Source organism: Lipophrys pholis (assembly GCF_963383615.2).
Source record: "Lipophrys pholis genome assembly, chromosome: 4".
NCBI classification, from domain to species: domain Eukaryota; kingdom Metazoa; phylum Chordata; class Actinopteri; order Blenniiformes; family Blenniidae; genus Lipophrys; species Lipophrys pholis.
This window is the reverse complement of record NC_137637.1, coordinates 29,357,286-29,376,646: the sequence shown is the minus strand read 5'-3', so window position 1 is coordinate 29,376,646 and position 19,361 is coordinate 29,357,286. Positions and strand designations below refer to the sequence as shown.

The 19,361-nt window shown below is 40.7% G+C and overlaps 3 protein-coding genes across 5 annotated transcripts; 1 reads left to right on the top strand and 2 right to left on the bottom strand.

The window, feature by feature from the left end:
* Positions 1-179: 179 nt before the first annotated feature.
* On the bottom strand, positions 180-9,721 carry phtf1 (putative homeodomain transcription factor 1). 3 transcript variants are annotated; one of them, XM_080461301.1, is made up of 17 exons: positions 9,454-9,721; positions 9,147-9,266; positions 8,659-8,715; positions 8,494-8,563; positions 8,225-8,383; positions 7,433-7,616; positions 6,180-6,300; positions 5,425-5,619; positions 5,025-5,273; positions 4,657-4,785; positions 3,701-3,970; positions 3,021-3,152; positions 2,832-2,918; positions 2,489-2,644; positions 2,292-2,387; positions 1,922-2,047; positions 180-932 (listed from the first exon to the last, which is right to left on the bottom strand). In XM_080461301.1, exons 2-17 carry the CDS (start codon positions 9,174-9,176, stop codon positions 912-914), a joined length of 2,082 nt encoding a protein of 693 aa, XP_080317427.1. In that variant the 5' UTR covers positions 9,177-9,266; positions 9,454-9,721; the 3' UTR covers positions 180-911. The 3 variants fall into 3 exon arrangements, with proteins under 3 accessions (XP_080317427.1, XP_080317428.1, XP_080317429.1); XM_080461302.1 differs by having other exon boundaries at positions 5,067-5,273; XM_080461303.1 differs by lacking the exon at positions 5,425-5,619.
* A 1,164-nt stretch (positions 9,722-10,885) lies between these two features.
* ora1 (olfactory receptor class A related 1) lies at positions 10,886-11,827 on the bottom strand (the record flags this gene model as incomplete). Its single annotated transcript, XM_080461316.1, has 1 exon — positions 10,886-11,827. The coding sequence occupies one exon, from the start codon at positions 11,825-11,827 to the stop codon at positions 10,886-10,888; it is 942 nt and encodes a 313-aa protein (XP_080317442.1).
* Positions 11,828-16,360: 4,533 nt separating this feature from the next.
* Positions 16,361-17,332, top strand: ora2 (olfactory receptor class A related 2; the record flags this gene model as incomplete). The annotated part of the gene is made up of 1 exon (XM_080461314.1): positions 16,361-17,332. One exon carries the CDS (start codon positions 16,361-16,363, stop codon positions 17,330-17,332), a length of 972 nt encoding a protein of 323 aa, XP_080317440.1.
* Between the last annotated feature and the right edge of the window lie 2,029 nt (positions 17,333-19,361).

Genomic DNA, 19,361 nt, shown 5'->3' with positions numbered 1-19,361 from the left:
AAAATCTTTGCTTTGTATTTTGTGTTGTTCCTGACCTGTCTCAGTTAACTTGGTTGAATTGAATATTGATATATGTACAATGCGCCCTGTTTGTTATGCATTTTGGACATTTGCAATACAAAAACAGATCAACTTTCAAAAAACAAACATGCTCTAGAAATAAACCCCCTCATGCAATCATCAATAAAATGTATTTTATTCATCTCTTTCAGGTAGTTTCAAATGAACATAACTACCTTTTTTTTTTTTTTTTTGCAGTTATTTTAATCAACAGTGGTCCTCAATACAAAACGAAAGAGATAGTGGTTACAGAGTCATTTGATTTACAGTCTTACAACAAGTGCCAAAACAGATCCCCCAAATAAATAAAGTAAAGAAAACAATCACAATGCTCCTCCATAAATAGTAAAAACAAAGTTTTAAATCGGAATTGAAGAATGATTTAATAGAAACATGTAGTCACCCCTTTTGATTCACTGGCTTTGGATAGCACACTGTTTAACTTGGTTTTCATAAGAAACTCAACAAAACGGAAGAGACTATGTACATTGCATTGTGTCCACATAACTGTATTTCTGTACATTTGGATGCAACACAAACAGAAAAGTATCCCGAAGATGAAGTTGCTATTTTTAACCGGTTACGGCAGGACATTCGCAGGTCGCAGGTGAGGCACTGGGTCAGTGGTGCAGCTGATGGAAACTGTGCGTTGCCAGGTCAGCTGTGCTGCCAGTCAGCGATTGTCAGAGCTTCTCAGGCTTGTGAAAGACCGACGAAATCCAGACAGACGTTTCAACACAATTCTTTCGACAGTAGGTTTGCACACTCTTTGTAGCCGAGAGACTGTTTGTAGCAGATGAAGAAGAGTATCCCGCGTCCAGTGTGTGACTGTTGTTAGTCTTCTTTTCACATTAAGACTTGATTTTCCATAACTGAAAATTATAAAGAGGAAGAAAAAAAAAATCTTAATTTATTAACAAAAAAAACCCAACAACAATTACATAAATTGCAGTGGTGTGAATAATTAATAGAGACTTTATATTTTAAGGTATTCCCGATTCGGAGTGTCTTTAATTTCAGTCTCATATATCTGCAATACAAACTGAGAGCTGGGGGTTATTTTAGATACGCTTAGTTTTTCATACTATCCCCATAACTATCCACCACTCCAAAAGATCTGTGGTTATTATGAGGACGCATCCATTTTTAAATGTTGTAGGCTGCACTCATTTAGTTATTGGACAGGCCTTAATAGAACTACATGCAAAAGGAAAGAAAAAGGATTAAATGGCTTCATTGGTGTCTATTCGGATGTTGTTGTTTTTTTTCACCTTTTGCACCATATGCCCTTTATGCCTTCCTTCCCTCACATTCTACACAGAGACCGAACCTGATGCATCACTTGTGGAAAGTTTCATGGCTTCCTGAAGAGTGATCACGATTAAATGTAACTTTATGGATGCAATTCATTCTTTATACATTAAAACCATTTATGTGATGCCATTATTTCTTTGAGTCTTGACACTATCGCCCTATTTAACATTAGCACCTTGTATATTTGCGAGAAAACACGGGCACCCACCTTCACCTTTCAATATGCATGTTGCCAGCTTGTCTGCCAGATGGACTCAAATAGAACCAAAGGGTGTCTGAGGTTCCCATGTGTGCTTTCCGAGGACTATATGAAGTTATAATTCATTTAGAGGGTGATCTGCTATTACAGGGATTGTGTCAAATTAGTCAAAAGTGTGAAAAAAGAAAAAAAATCCCTGAACTGAAGCAAATGAATAGTTCCCATAGTGAAAAGTGTGTTTGTTTGTTTTTTCATTTAACTATCCTGTGTGCAGAGCGCCTCCCAGGAGCTTTGCTTTGTGTTTCTCTCCAGCATAATCACAGAAGTCATCTTTAGGACTTTACTTACTCTGATGTTGAACCCGAGCAGGTCGCTGACCACGGCGGACACTGCAGACAGGATGACTACTCTGGTGATGTTGTAGATCAGAGGGTTCACTGTTAAACCAAGCAGCCTGAAAGGAGTATCCAGCTCCTGAAGGGGGAGAACAAAGGGGCTCAAAAATGCATTCGTTCATACAGCTACTTTACATTTCTTGGCATAAAGTCATCAGGGATCAGAAATCTCTAAAACCTTTTTAACAAGATAAAAATATCTAAAATGTATAATTTACAAATGACGTTTTTGCTCTCATTTGGGGGTTTAAATGCACCCAAAATTTCACTGTCAATTGAAAATCAAGAATCTGAAACAGTCAGAAAAAAAAAATCATTCTTACCTTCATCAGTTTTGTAGCCAGTTTCAAAACATTGTTCACAATGCTGAGCTCCTCTTTTTTATTGGGTTTTTTCTCCATCTTGAGATATAAATTTATCTGCAAACAGCAACAGACCTGGTGTTAGATTTGTGTTAGAAGATATCGCATAGAAACTGGCCGGATCCACAAGAACGTGAGCCGCAGCCTGGAGGCTTCACCTGCTCAGTGAGCAGCACCGAGGAGTTGCTGTATTTGCGGTTGGTCTCCGAGCCCAGCGTGGCCAGTCGAAGCAGAAAGAGGATGAGGGAGGAGGCCCACACCATCAGCTCCCAGTTTGTCAGCGACAGGAGGATTGTCTGGTGGCTGTGAAGAAGCTGAACGGAAGCGACAGTGGCGATACTAATATTCAGCGCATTGTTGTGAAAATGATGTTTTCTTAGTCAAATGTTCATTATTTTAACATTATGGCTCAATTCCACGCAAATGATGTTGGTAGATTGCAGCGACGTTTTCTCATCACTGTTTCACCACACAAAGTCGATGCACTGCTCTATGACTGACCTGCGCACAGATGATGAATGAAATGGAGAGCGCTAAAAGGAAGATGGTGGAAACAATGACGTCAACGGATCGCTGTGGCCCTCGTCTCTGCAACGAACAATTGGAAAAGAAAGCCGTTAAGAGGAACGAAGAGTCAATGACAGCCCCCTAGTGGCAGAGCAGTATCAAGGACAAGGTGAGACCACAAACCCTGAGAAACGAGCGGAGCGACAGCCACATTTTTATGTTCTGCACTTTCTTCAGCCTGAAATGAGGGACCTCCGATTTCTTGGCCTTGCGAGCTGATGTGAGGTGGCTGAAGTACTTGGCAAATAGGAGTCTCTGGAATGCAAACAAACACAGACTCGTAAACACGACAAACACTCCAGCATCGCTGAAGATGAAGGACGAGTGAATAGTTGTTTTATGGTATGTGGGCAACAGCAACAGCTCAGATGCAAATGGCAGCAAAGTGAGAAAGTGACGGAAATTGTGATTTACTGAGAAACAAAACGCATCTTTAGAAATGAATAACTGTAAGTAAATGGGCTGTGATACTCAGACTTTTGTTTATATCCCAGTAATATGCCCTCACTATTGCTTCATTAGGTATATTTGTACAATCTATGAGTCAATACGACAGTTCTGCCTCCTTTTTTTAGGATAATCAGAGATGTCGATCATTTGAAGGCTGTAGTTTCCAATGATGTTTAAGCCGGGCTGCCTTATACTGAGATGTGTGTTGTTGTTTTTTTTAATACTGGTGTTAATTCTAGCTGGAGTCACAGATTAGTTGACATTTTGCTTAATAAATACTCAAAAAATGACCAAATCAGTTGCAGATTGGTTAGAAATCAGAGCTCCAACTCCATCCCAAAGCCGCCACTCGCCTGTTTGTAAGTCCTCTCTGCCACACACATCATGAAGAAGAACAGCCCTGAGAGGCAGACTCGCTGCACAGTTGTTAATAGGAAGAAGGCGTAGGCCCGTGCGTCACGGGGCCCGAACGCCATTTCCAGCAGCTCTGTGAGGGAGAGGGAGCCGAGGCTCGACACGTCCAGATGCTGAGCCAAACGGAAGGCGAAGGGCAGCAGAGCCAGGGAGGCCGTCATGAGGCCACCAAAGACCAGGTAACCCATACCCTGTTCCACTAATTTCACCTGGATGAAAGAGACAAGTGAGAGTATCTGAACCAGGCGACATGTAATAACAGAGCAGCATTTTCATACTGATGCAAACTGAAATCTCTCTTCAATGTTGTTGATAACAATCTTAATTACAAGCTTTTACCAAGTTTAGAACACCGGAGGCTGGAGCCAATCCAGACTCATATTTGGTAAATGCAAGGTACTTATAAATAATCTTTTTTGCAGACACAGGTCCATATAAAACAAGAACATACAAGTACATAAGTAGAAAGTAGAAGAAAAAAAAACAATACAAAAGACAGGAGCAACACTAAGAAACAGACGACCACTTACACTCACAATCACATCAACAAACACCAACTAAATGGCCCATTTTGGTCTGTGGGAGGAAACCACAGCAAACTAACTGAAAAAAAGGGGAAACGTACAAACCCTGTGAGGCAAGACAGCTAACCACGCCACCACTGTGTGGTCGCTGATATATTTGCGATGCATCAACACAAACAGTGAATAGTCTCGCTCAGTCATAATAATCAGAATAAAACATTGCCACAAAAAATTTCATATGAAATCCGACGTAAAATGCAAGTCAGTGGGTTTGAATGTGTGCATGAGGTTCTCTGGTTCCTTGGTTTCAAATGTTTCTGGTGATAGGTTATTCGTGAGGAGTCGTCGTATGTAAGGAGTGTCATGCGTACCCGTGTGAGGATGATCCCGCTGATCTCCAGCACCGACATGTCTGCTTTCTTACACTCGCCCTGCTCCCATATTATGGCACTGACACGGTCCTTGGAGGGATGACACGCCTGCAGCCAGGACAACTGGCTCTGAAATCCAACACAAGACATGACATCCTGTTCACAACCTGTGCAAATGTAGCGTGCAATTCCGCGACGTCTCGTCTTTCCATGGACGCAAAGCGAACTACTTTAAGTCCTGTGAGACGTATTTACTCAATGGAACTGCTAATATTTTAAGGAGCACTCAACAGAAATCAGTAGATCCTACTTTTCATAAAATAACATTGTTTGAAGAGTTAGAATGATTTTTTTTTTTTTTGTCTCACTCCGGTGATTCCTTGTTGTAGGCTTTCATCATCGCTGCTCACAGTCGTAGTTTGTTGGTGGGCCGTTATCCCGGCGTTGTACCTCCCGTTTCCCTCGCTGTCACTGCTTCCTGTGGAGGGAGAGTCCGGTCCTTGGAGGAGCTCCTCCCACATGGTGTCGTCGGTGTCCGAGGCGGGACGGGAGCCCACGTTTGGCCTGAGCCGGTCCACCTCACGTGGCTTCACCTTGGTGGGTGTTCCACCGCCTTCCTGCGCACAGAACCGTGTGACGTGTCTCGTTTAGCAAGATCTGAACCTCTGGAAACAAGTATAAGCTTGCCTTGTAGTGCCTACAACTTGAAACGTGTCTGGCGCTTCTATCTTCAGTCCCACTCGCACTAAATGAAGCAGTGCGGCTCACCTGGGGCCTGGGTGTGTGTTTGGGGCTGGCCATCAGGTTCCTCTTCCTAACAGAGGACACTGGGGCAGATGTTGGCCTGTCTGCGGGCCGTCCCTCATGAAGTGGTGATGGTCGAATAACTTCCACCGGCTGCACGGGTTCGTCTTCCTCACTGGAGAGCTCGTCTGACGCCCCGAACCCCGACTTTCTTTTGGTCTTTCAGAAGATGTCAAAACATCATTTTAAAAATGTTTCCACAAGAATCTTATTAACTTTTTTGTCTGATTTAAAGCAGTTTGCATGAATTAGACTTCAAAAAGTATGGTCTCAACTATCTTATTTCTTTTTTTTATTACTAAACACCTATTTGAGCACAAGGTCACGTTCCCAAAGGTTTTGGTTGAGGCAACCTGACCGTAATGAATCTTGTAGTTTTGCATAGTGATGAATGGAGAGACGGTCTATTCCAGGTTACTATATTCTGACAAACATTGGTAGCTTTCCTATACTAGAGTCAACTATGTGCCAACATTAAAATAAATTCATATAGAGAATAAATGTGCCTGTCTTTGTAGAAAGACTTGAGGAAATAAGCCGAGCTCATGTTCATAACTTACACACCAACAGAAGGTATTTCATTTAGATTCTTCAATTGGGCAAATTGCTTTTACAGCTGAGAAATTGGATTTTGACTCCGACGCCTCCCACTATAACTCAGACATACGACATCCGCCTGTTGACTAAAAATAACTGACAAAAGCGATGAGTGACTGTACCCTCCCCTCCTCCTGTCTGTATGATCGCTGGCTTTCTTCAAACTGCCAGGGCCCCTGCAGCTCCGTGTCCCCGCTGTCAGTCTTCTCCTCAGGCTTTTTCACCCCTCTGCTTTTCCTCGGCCTGAAGAAGACAAAATTAAAATTAAAATCACGGTAAAACAAAACAAAAAAAAAAACTGACACAACCGTGCCAGTTTAAAACAGCAGTGTGGTAATGCAGTATAATTTATATAATAGGCTTCATCTCAGTCACTCACATTCAAAATCAAGTATGCTGCAGATTTAAATTTAAAATATTTAAAATGACAATCACTACAATTATTCTTGCTGTCCTCTTCCGGTCAGTCACTTAAAGCTTTTACTGAAGTGATGATTGGGTTGATATGAGTTTATAACACAGACTGTACTCAGACTTGAAAAGCACTCACCGCACAGATAAATGCAGTAATGTTTACTTGACCTCTGTTTATTATATTATATCTAATACATCTTGTAATTCTATCCATCCTCAAGCTCTTCCAAGTCAAGAAAGAATTATTTGTGCAGCAAGGTAAGTTAAAATCCTGTCATGCTTTAGCTACAGAAGCTGCTTTATACAACAAAACCAAATATTTGGAACGAGCGCCAGCTGTGAGGCATTTTGAAATGAAGTTGAAAATGTTTCGGTTTGACTTTTAGTAATCACTTATATTATATTGCCAAATGTATTTGCTCAGCTATTCAAGTCATTTCATTCGGGTGTATTTGTGAAAGAAGGGCTCACTCTCAAGAGCTCGTTGAATTCCAGCGTGGTAGAGTGATCGGATGCCACCTCTGCAATGAGTCCAGCTGGGAATTTTTCTTACAATCAACTATTAGTAGTACAATAACAAAGTGGAAGCAATTGGATGCAACAGCAAATTTTTTATACTGTTACAATATTTTTAATTTTTCTGCATTTGTTGGCATTCCTGTTTGTGGATGTAAAGCACTTTAAATTGAATAGTTGCAAAAACATTCTATACAAATGTATTTCCCCTTTCTTGTCTGTTTTGATATGTAGTGAAATGTGAACGTTGGACAATATTTGGACGGGATAGAAAAACAGAGAATAAATTAATGATGACAAAGCAGAACACTTTGTCATGGTTAGAAGGCACAGGTAGACCTCGTGTCATATCTTTGTGACTTAACGTGGGACTTCCTGCACGAGCCAAGACTGTGATAGTGAGTAAGCAAAACAAACGTGCGGTGCCTAACAATGTGAAAATTACCTCCTCCTGCGCCCGGGGCTGGTGGTGGTGCTGCCGGCAGCTGGACTGCCTGAGGGCCACCGGCTGGACTCAGTCGACACAATCTGGCAGTGCACGGTACCCAGCAGCAGCATCAGGCACATGGGCCCAAACACCTCGTTGGCACTCGCCCCAGGGACCTCCAAGTACAGCACCGCTGATGCCACTGAGGGGAGCAAAACATTTGGCAACAGTAAACAAAACGGTCTCGTAGGGGAGACATTATAACAGAATTCATGCTTACTAATGAGGCCTCTTCTGTGCTGCTAAGGTGGGATGGATAACAGTTTTACTGCTGCACATAAAATGAATGGAATACTAAAATTTCGAAGAAAGTACACATATTGAATAATGGGAATATGTTTGTCTGATAGAAACAATAGCAACATAGTGAATCTGAAACAGCATTTGATCATTAATTTAGGGTGTTACAAACACAAAAAACTAAAAGAACAATATTTCATTTGACAAGTGTTTCTCTTTCAATAAGTTTATTTTCTTTTTCTCTTAAAGCACATTAATGATGGATGGGATAATAGTGACAGAGAAGAGGGTGATAAAGGATTCCCCGGTTTTCCAGATCTAATCTGCATGTTTGTTAACTATGTAAATAACTTCAAGAGGAAGATACCCACGGGCAAAGCACAACTGTTCAATAGAAATGATCACAACAAAGCACAATTCATTTTAAAAGGAATTATGTTACGTGGACATTGATTAGTGTCATTTCAAGGTTTAAACTAATATAAAATTTTAGAAGAAACGTGGGTAAACCTTGCATGAGGTACAGCATGAGTATGCATGAGGAGATGGACTTGGATGTCACATGGATCCACCACTGGAAGAAGAACGGGAACAGCAGCACTCGGACCAGACCCTTTCGAGTTAGAGCCGCCCACGGACTCTCTGGTTTGGCTTTACTAAATGTTGATCCTGCAGGGAAGAAAGAGATAATGACATTTGGTCCCTTCTTGGTATGTAGGGTTTTGTTTGTTAAACAAACCTAATATAAATTATATAAGTCATTTTTTGTTTTCACTCACCTCGTACCAAGTCAACATCGATGAGGTCTGACTTGATGTGACCGGTCCTCTTTGGTTTACTATCCAAACCCTAAGTCAAAAGTCATAAGATACTTGGGCTTGTGTCAAGTCGTAACGCAAATTTGCTAATCTTTAATAACGTACACAGAAATCTAAATATCTTACATTTAAATCTGCCTTCTCCAGTGATTTCTCCCAAACTTGTTGATCGTAGGCCCCGATCTGAAACACAAACAACACACGGACCATTTTTCTCTAAATAAAACAATTTAGGTGACGTGTACATCAATCCAAATAGTTAAATTTGGGGTTTTGTTGTGTACCTACCATTTTTTGACAGTTCCAGATCTTTTTTTTTTTTTAATTGAGAAATTGCTTTAACTGTTCGCATATCTTGTGAACTACCATGTAATAATACAATCTTTATTGTCATTACACATTCCAAAACCAGCAGCATATAAAAAGAGTTCATTGCTGTTTAATATCAAAATAAATAGCTATTAAATTAGCAGATTGAGATTTAGGTACAAGACCAGTTCAGTCACAAGTACTGGATGCACATAATCCAGAATGTCAGCGGTAAACATCAACAACCCATTTGTTTTGTGGCTCTTTGTAATCAACAAGGGCCAGTCTGTATAGAAAAGTCTTACCTTCTCTTGATACCAGGCTATTCTGGCCATTGTCGTCAGGTAATTAAAAACCCAGTGAACTCGGATCAGGTCATTTCACAGTGAAGAGAGGAGGACTGGGCAGAAATCCACATTTGTTCCCTAAACAAAGGAAAGTGCACAGACGTGCAGAATCGGATGGGAAAACCGGGTAAGTCAGAGGGAAGGTGATCAAAACATGATACCAAATGCTAAAAATGAGCTGAAAACGCGCAGTCGACGTGGAATGTGGTAGGAAAAGCAGGTACATGCAAACAGGCGAACACTGACTGCAGTCAAAATAACTCACCTGAAAAGAAGCAGCTCGGTAGAACTGCCCCAAACTGGAAGAAACTGTCAGCGATCATCACACAACACTCCTGAAATTAATCAGTTCGCATCGTTTCAGCGGCCCCAATGGAAACCATCGGCGACATAAAGTCCTCACGTTTCCTCTTCTTCTCCGACGTTTCAAAGATAATAAACTTAAATGTCACATTTTAAAGTATTTTCTTGTGATACCTTCACAGACGTTTACTTCAACTCTTCACTACTTTTTTTCATTTTTTTTACTTCGTTCTTCCGCTTTCCTCTTCCGGGTTTTGTGGCCAAATCTTTTTTCCCCCGAGTAAGGTCTGACAGGTGAACATGTCAGTGGTTTCGGATAATTCATCCAACAGAACATTACCTGAGAGATTAATCCTTATCAAATTATTGACCTATAAAAATGAATATTTGAATGATAAAACTTCCACGCTGTTTTGATGGAAAGCAATTCCTGCAAGATTTAACCCAGGGCTAAATTTACGAAACCTCCATCATTTTTCAACCACTGATAGAGCAGCATGCGCAAGCGATCATTTTGATAAATAAGCATAACTTTATTTTAATCCCTTATTTCCAAACGAAAATGTGTTTTAACTATGCCTACTTCGTCTCCTGTACAATATTAATAAGAATTAGTTCAAACACTTATTCATCTACCACTGAAGTTTAAGATTGAGAGACTCTTCTTTTGTTAAAGTTTTCATACAATATTGGTTCTCAGGAGGCAACTTAAATTCAAATTCTAAGTTGTTTCCCAGGCTTTTAAAAATGATTACACAAAGTAAAACTCCAATGCTTGAATATTGAAATGTACCTGTAAAAAATTGCCAGTAAGAATGCACAAATATACGTAGCAATGTCTACTTTTACCTAAGCTTACGAAATCAAACCAATTACAGATATTGCATGTTAATAAAAAAAAAAATTAAGAAACTAAATCATGTAGTTAGAAAGTATACAGAACAACAAGTATATTCTCACACCAATAATTGCCAAGATACATAAAAATACACGCAAGGTTATACACTCATCATATATCATATTAGTTGGTTTTTGTTTTGCATTGCATTGATTCTTAATCATTGTTAGTGAAGAAAACAGGATTTGATGTTACACACCGACCACCTTGAAAAAAACTTTTCGACTGGTTTAACCAGTGAACAGATGTCACTAATACAGAGCACATATTTAAAATGTGAGTATAATTATGATTAAGATGAACCTATGCAGTACATACACAAGCAAAAAGGCTTTTTACTCCACAGTTATCCATACACTCTATTACCACTTCCTGAAGGCTCCATTGTTTTTCTAAATAATAGTCATCCGTGCGCAAATGCTCAAAATGATAAGGTCTGAGAAAACAACTCGACTGTCTTTCAGTGAGTCTGCAGGCTGTCAAGATAGAGACAGAGTCATTTGTCATTTGATTCTTGAGTGTCCACTGACGGCAGGTCTTGCTCAGCTGCACAGACTATCTTCGCCTTGACCTTCTTGTTAGAGGAAATGATAAAATATGGACTGAGAAAGGCGTAGCAAGACGAAAAGAACACCCTCATGTCAGCAACAACTGGTGACACCTTTGCTACGGTCAGCATATAGATCCAGATGACATTGTCAATCCCAAAGAAGACCACATAAAGGACGACCAGGGTCAAAACGGTCCTGGCAGCCCTGGTCTCTGCCCCACCGCCCTGAGGCCGACGTATGCTTCTCACCTGGTGGCTGTGGCGGTGAAGAAGCAGCAGAATGTAACCACTGGAGCCTACCATCAGAGCAACAAAGGCAAAATCTCTTCCAGAGACAGCCACCCCGTTAATCACATAGGACAGGCCGTCTCTGAAGTCCACATGGCAGAAGCCCAGGTTGAGGGTAAAGGCTGGGACAGTGCCATTTCGTGGAGCCATTGAGAATAAAGGGGCGGCAATACAAATGGCCATATTGAGGAGCCACAGCCCTGCAAAGGTGGGGAGAACCAGCGATGGAAGTGCAGACTTTAATCTGGACAAACAAGGCCCAGCAGGGGCAATGGTCACTGCCTGAAACACACTAAGCATGCAGGTGATGCAAACTGACAAGGCTCGGCCAATGCGGTAGGCGTAGATCACCACCTTACACCCCGGATCATTCAGCAGGTCCTTCATCCCGAACACGGTCATTGTCTGGGGGACACAGCGGGTCAGTAGCAGCATCAGGTTGGCAAAAGCCAGGTGGCACAGGATCATGTCCACTGGAAGGAGCTTGGGCTCACTGTAAATAATATGGGCATATGCCAGCAGTACCACTGTGTTCCCTAGGATGCCCAGACCTGTTTGCAAGAAGAAGGATACCCCTTTGATGGTCACACACAGGTCCATGATGACAAAGCCTGCACAGATCAAGATTTGCAAAGCAGACAGAAAAACAGATCGGTTCAAATTCACCCTGTGTAACATAAATCTTCCAAGTTGGCCACATCAAATTACACAGGAAACAGATACCGTGAATGCAATTGTGTCATCCATCATGCTCACCTGAAACCGCAGACAACACTTGAAGCCTGTGGTGAATTAAATGCAGAACAGCTTGTGCAACTACAATTTATAATCCGTGATGCCCCTCAAGACCATTGGCCAAGATTACATTGTTCAGCCCACATATTGGAAAATTAACACAACTTAGTAAACTAACTTCGATAGTCTCAGGGGTCAAGCACTGCATAAACACATTTATTCAAAACAGTAGGCACCTATATGGACGTTAACACAGTGTATTATTCCTGTTCAAATTAACATTAGGATATCTTTAATTAACAAGCCTCGCTTGTGAGGGACAAAATCAAGAGTCCTCACTGTATTCCAATGTTTTCATAAACCCATTATGAAGAATCTGTAATCTGAGTACATTATAGATAAATGCTGGTATTAACTTTAAGAATTATAGTTGGCTCTAAATGTTTCCCCAGACACTATTTGGCTGCTTTGCATACTGAAGTGACAGTCACATACCCAAAATTTGAATACTTCCAGGATACGGCTTGTGAATGTAGTTCCCATATTTTTGAAGTGAAAAACAGTGCAGATAAAATCTACTTTTATACAAAATCAATCAAGCATGAATGGAGAGAATATTACACCATGTATAAACTTTTACAATACAATAAGTGTATTTTATTTTATCAGATATACTTGTCTAACACTATGGCATTGTCTTTCTCTCCAACAGAAAAATCAAACAATACAATGTTTTCCTACTGAGTTAAACTGACTTTTTCTCCCTCATTGTTTATTGTTGCAAAAATAATGAATCATTGTCGAAATGGTGTGAGCTGTGAGCTGTGTATGGCCATATTGATTTATTACTTATGTAAACCCTTAACATGAGTGGCTTTCTGGTCATTGAAATGCACGTCACTACTCAGTGTCTACTGAAAGAAAAACCACACATCACGCTTTAGAAATATTCTAATTCTATTCCCCCGAGGGAGCTGAAAAATACAGTTAAGCAACCCCCGAGGAGACAACAGTGTGCAGTTATTGTTGATGCAAAAGCAGCCTGATGATGCCTTGAATGAGCCATCAAGAGGCCTTCTTATGCACAGCTGGTGCTTCAGTGTGTGCTCCTTTCCCCCTTCATGTCCTGGGAGCATGTTAAAAGACGCAGAGGAACAAGACAATTAACCATATAACAATGCATGTCTGTACTAATTGGGGGCGTAGGGACAATCAGCCATTATTCATTTATGCTGCAACTCTCAGCACAGACTTGCACTTCAAGAGGAGTTTGAAATCCACACTTTGGTTTGCTCGTCATCTAAACAGTAGCAAATAGTAAATGTGCCACTGAATCTACTCAACACCTGCTCGTTTTTTATAGTTACTCAGGTGTAAAATACAGATAGTGGACAGAAGCTGTTGTTTGTGAGGCTTGTTTTCTCAGGGGAGAAAGCCTCGGAATAAATCATCATGGGATTTTTATTTTTTAATCTCCTTGTGTGTTTTTATACATGTTTACATGTTCAGAGAGCTAATTAAAATGGCAAGTTCAAGCATGTCCCTCTCAGGGGAATGCAACATGTACAGTACACTACATTGTAAGATTAAAAGTCTTTTCTTTTTTTTTTCCGTTCCATGACAGTTCTTTTACTTCATCACTTGTGTAATTGTTTTTTTTTCCATCCACAACTTTATGATTAATTTTTTAAACATTTACTTACAATAAAGCCCTCATAGATTAAATGTAGCTACATGTATATATATTACACAGATCATGTCGAAATACACAGATAACATGTTGGCATTAATATTTTTTTCTGTGCTTGTTGAAATAATGTAAGTGTAACGTGTTAATAAATGCGTACATGAATAGAGTAATACAAGCCAATAACGTTGCATGTATAATAGGACTTGACGCAATGTACAGTTGATGCTGCTGTTTGAGACACTAAAACTCAGAGGAGTGCATTTCATCAGCAGGTTCCTTCTGAGGTCTTAAAATGAATGCTTCTTTTGGCTCAAACCAGTTGACTTGCTTTTTAACCTTTTGCTCCTTTTAGTGCCTCGGTGAGGGCAACAGCTTTGACTTCTCTCACCGTGCTGGTTAATCTGCCCCAGAGCAAAAGTCTAGTTTAAGAGGCTTTCAGCGTCACAATGACTCTCATGTTTGTTTGTATTGAAAGGAAAGGGGGCCAGTGACCTCCATTTCCCTTGGATTTGTTTTGAACTTAAATTCAGTACAACTTGAACTCTCTTATTCGGCCAAAAACCTTGTGCAAAAAAAACAGTCCCACAAACTGAACTGTTTGAAAAATAGAAAAATAAAAATAGTGTCTGATCAGTACATCGAATCTACAAACTGCTGATTATTCTGAGGTATCAGTCTGTAGTTTTCTTTCCATTCAACCTATTTGATAGATAAAATAAGATGAATAAAGTCAAGAAAACCCCATCAATCCATTTTACTGCTTTATCTAAGTTAGGGTTGCATTGCAGTCCATCACACACACACGCACAGCCACCAATTAAGTTAAAATGTATGTTTTTAGACCGTGAGAAGAAATGTGACAATCCTGGAGAGAACCTATGCATGCACAGGTAGAACATGCAAACGAGACCCAGAAAGACCAATTACGCTCAAGACAAATCAATTACCTCAAATCAATCCGTACAATGTGTGCAAAGCAACATTTTATTGTCACACCTTTAAGAATTCCTAGAGGAAATGGAAGAAGTTTGCCACAGAGATTCCTCCGCAACACTATATTCTGGTGTTGAAAACATTACACTGAAAAAAGTTATTCCACTGCAAAAATCTTGCAGGTTTTTATCCTTGATAAAATCAAACCATGTGAATATCAAATTTTTGAATGTGTTTCTGAATTTCAGTTGACTTCAATGTCACTTTAACTTCAGGTAAAAACAGAATAAGTCCATTTCCCTTTACCTTCTTCGTTTAAGTAAGGGTCATAGAGGTGATGACCTGTCGTAACAATCATTGTCCAAAGGGCAGGGTGCATGCTGAGCAGGTCGGCAATCAATTTCTGGGCTAAAAGAGAGAGAGACACGATTGTACACACACACTCACAATAACACATGGTTAAGCGTTACTTATTGAACTAACTTAACAAGACTTTTGGCCTTTTGTATGCACACAAAAGAACATTCTAACCGATTGCAAAACATGGAAGCTTGAAGCAAATCTGGGTGTAATATTTAAGTGTTCGAATTAATCTTTTTCAATTAAAAAAAATTAAATTCAAGTGAGCGTTAAAATCTATATCACAGTGCTGCTCAGGTCAAAAGTGAAGAGAGAATGAAGAATTTGTGAATGTTGCAAAAATATTAACGCCCACAGTTGGTACATTCTGCCTATATGAGATTTTGTAAGTGTAACCAGTAGGGTCATATTTGTAACTCTCCATTAAAAGGGTTTTAAATTTCAATAGAGGACAAATCTCATGTGCTTATGAAATATAAGCTTAATATTAATTCCTGGTTTTCTGCAGTGGGACATGTTGCAGTTAAATCATGTTCAATACACACCCATTTGTCCACACAACAGCCTCACAGTTTAGGATCAATTCAATTTTTAGAAATTTTATGGCTTTGGATGAGTTACACAATTCCTAAATTGGATGCGATGTCCCACTTTACAAATGAAAAGTGCCAGTGATCTATCGCGCACACTGAGTGGATTGTCCCCTGGCCTTTTATTTTGTTTCATCTTTCTCCACTGGAGGACACTGTGGCGTTGGTATCTGGCTAACCAACACAGGAAGGGCTCTTTTAATAGATAGTGGCTTTTAAAATTGATTGCAGAAATGAAAAAAAAAAAAAAAAAAAAAAAGCAATGTCAAGGGGTTTATAACAAAACCTATAAATAGAACCAGTAACTAGAAGACGTATTGAGTAGTCTGACATTGAAAAATTCTTATTATTTTTTTTATGATAAACATGGTACTAATAAATACTGTCTTGCCTTTAAGAGTGTGTTTTTGAGCCCTCTGGTTAGCTCTTTGGACTTCTCCAGTGTTATCCTGGGTGTCTGAACACAAGTGAGGCCACAGAAGCAGCCATCAGAATTGATCTCAAGTAATTGGAGGCTGAGGGAAGAGGAGTCAATGGACCATGCTAAATAGATCCAACAGTCATTACCTGTTTGCAAGTATAAGAACACAAACAACCTGACTACTTCAGGAGAGAGGGGGATCACAGCGTGTCTTTTACAAGGTCCACTTAGGATCTCTTCAGCTTTGACTTCGCTCGGGTAGGTGTGAACCACTCTTCAAGGATTTTTCACTTGATTTCTTATCATTTTGAGGTGCTTATTATATTTCATTCTGAAGTATGACATTACAATGTGACTTTACTGATGAGTTGTTTTTTTCCCCCCTCCTTTTCCTCACTGCAGGAATGCCATCCCAGGTGTTTGTTCGTGGGATGCTCTATCTGTCTCTCACAGTTGTGGGAGTTCCAGGTAACACTGTGGTGATCGTCGCGTTCCTCCTGTTGCTCTATCAGGAGAATCGGCTTCTCACGGCTGATGCAATCATCCTGCACCTGGCCTGCGTCAACCTGCTGGTGGTTGGTGTTAGATGTCTGCTGGAGATGCTCGCCTCCTTCCATTTGGCCGATGTTTTTGGTGACACAGGCTGTAAAGCTGTGATTTTTGTTTACAGAACATCACGCGCCCTCTCAATCTGGCTCACCTTCCTGCTGAGCGCCTACCAGTGCCTGAGCATAGCGCCTCCCGGATCACGCTGGGTTTCTGTCCGCTCTTTTGTGTCAAACTATCTGTCCTTTGTGTTTCTCATCCTCTGGACCCTTAACACCTGCATGACCACGGCAGCCATACTGTTCTCCTTTAGTTCCAAGAATGAGTCCGTTTTGGCCAACGATGCCATAAATGTGGAATTCTGCCACGTGAACTTCCCTTCGAAGCTGTCCAAACAGGCTAATGGCGCAGCCCAAGTGGGCAGAGATGTGGTGCCAATGGCCCTCATGACCCTCGCAAGTCTGATCATCCTGGTCTTTCTTTACAAGCACAGCCAGCAAGTTAAAGGACTGCGCAGCAGCGGCGGGTGCGGTGCTGGTGGTGGAAGTGGTGGAGCTGAGCAACGAGCTACTAAAGCTGTGGTGACTCTGGTGACCCTGTATGTGGTCCTCTACGGGGTGGACAATGGGCTTTGGGTGTACACCCTCACTGTTAGGAAAAGTATGAGTTCCTCACTAATATCAGACCTCCGTATATTCTTTTCCTCATTGTATGCAGCACTAAGTCCTCTGGTTATAATTGTATCGAACAGGAAGGTAAATAGCAGACTGAGGTGCTTAACGCAGGAGAATCCTGTAGTGGAAAAAGCCACGAGTCTCTCTACCATGTGAGGCCCAGCAGGAAGGTTGATGGTTCACAAGGCTACAGATAAAGCTGAGAACGTTTTCCTAAAGTCTGGGTCATGTGGGCGTTACTTTGTCTCTGTAACAAGCTGGTAAATTACCTCAGGTGTTTGAAGTGAGGATAATTACGTGCTCATCACATGGGCTGTTAGGAGACGGGGTACTCGATGTACTCTAATAATCAAATCTTTTATTAGACACTTTTTAAGCAGCTTGAATCTCTGTCATTTCTACCTGCTTACAACAATGGTAAACACTCTCATGTGTCTTAATTTATTCACACCAATAGGCTAACAAGATCTGTAATCACTGGCGTGGGTAACGCTGTAATTGGATGTCTGAAGGATCAAGATGATTGGAGTATGTGCGTGTACACTATAATTAATCATTTATTGCGACAAGAATTGCAAATACTCATCTTTCCTTTGTAGTAATTTCTGTAGGTGTGGATTTAAAAAAATATTTTTTTCCTGCATGTTCATGAGACAGATATGTTCTACTGCTGATGACAGTTATTAGATTTATTGTGCCACCGTCTATAATTAAAGAAGAATAACACCCCTCCTACCGAGTACAAGTTGGTGCAAATCACTGGTGATCTTGCACTAAGTTGTTTTGTTAGTTTATTCGTTACATTCCCTCCATCTTAATTGGGTGGAAGAATTATAGTTGGGTGACTCGGGGCTCAATGTAGCTGTCAAATTACTTCCAGCTGCCCATTTAGCTATAATTAAGGCTTTGAATAGAATCTGGGAAATGTCCCGTGCTAATGAGGCAGGTTAATTGTCCCACAGTGAATTGGTTAAAAACCTGATGGGAAAACTATATTCTTTAGAGAGAAAGAGAAAAAATATGTTCATTGCTTTGTGATAAATGACTTAACACAATGCTGAGAACGTATGTCTGAGTTCTCTGAGCAGAGTGACGGGGTGCAGCGCCTTTAGAGACACAGAAATACATCTTGGCACAAGCTCCGAGGAGTTTGCTGCGGATGTGGCAAAGTGGAAATTTAGGAGTCATTATGTAATTGCCGTGTCTTGGAGAAGCAAGGACAGAAAGACAGGGTAAGGACATAACAACCCTCACTGAGTGACAGTCCAAAAGACATAAAGTGGGGCCACTGGCACTCTGTGATCCCGCAATAACTCCAAAGTGCAATCAGTGCAGCGTTTTTCAACTGCTGTCGCAATGCAGGTGAGGAGGCGGAGAAGTCCTCTGCCGGTGCTTGTGCAGAACTGTTGCATTCACCACAAAGTTGACATCAAAGGACAATAACGGGCATATTTTTATGTCACACAGAAATATTCTCATTTATTGTTAAAAAAAAAAAAAAAGAAGGAAAAAAACAAAAAAACAAACCTAAAAGAAAAGAAAACAAAAATCCCCCAGCAACTAACAGGATATTTAATAATGAGATTTTAATTGTCCTTTTTTTGTTAAAGCTCTCTTCAGATGACAAATTCCATGTGTCTTACTCTTCAAACCACTGAAATCTGATTGGCACTTTATACAGACTCCGGTGGAATGAAGGATAGAATACATGGATGGTTTCATAAGAGCAGCGAGCGCACTGATGCCTCTGGTGTGGAATCACTGGGAACGTTGACACTGATGTTTAACTTCAATGCTTTCAATGATGTCATTCCTTCTCTTTCTGTCTGGAAAAAAAAAAGTGGCAGATTAGTTGAAAGGAACAAATACATGAAAGACGGGTTCCAGAGGAGTGTAGGCTCAAGTCTCTGCCTGCGTGAGAAACAGGGTGTATTGGAAGGGTGTGCCAGACAGGCCTCTCCCTGCACAAGACAGGACCTGTTTTCACAGCTTTCCATCCTTCTGGAGCTTTTTGAGCACGATGAATACTGGGTAGAGTTTTGCACCTAGAGACCAAAGTCCTCTATTATTGCTTCACTCTCCTCTTGAACACCCATAAAACCCCCTGCATTGCCCTTGCAGGACATAAGTTCTGCACACTAAACCAAACCTGTACACCAATAAATGTATTTATCTATTTATTTTT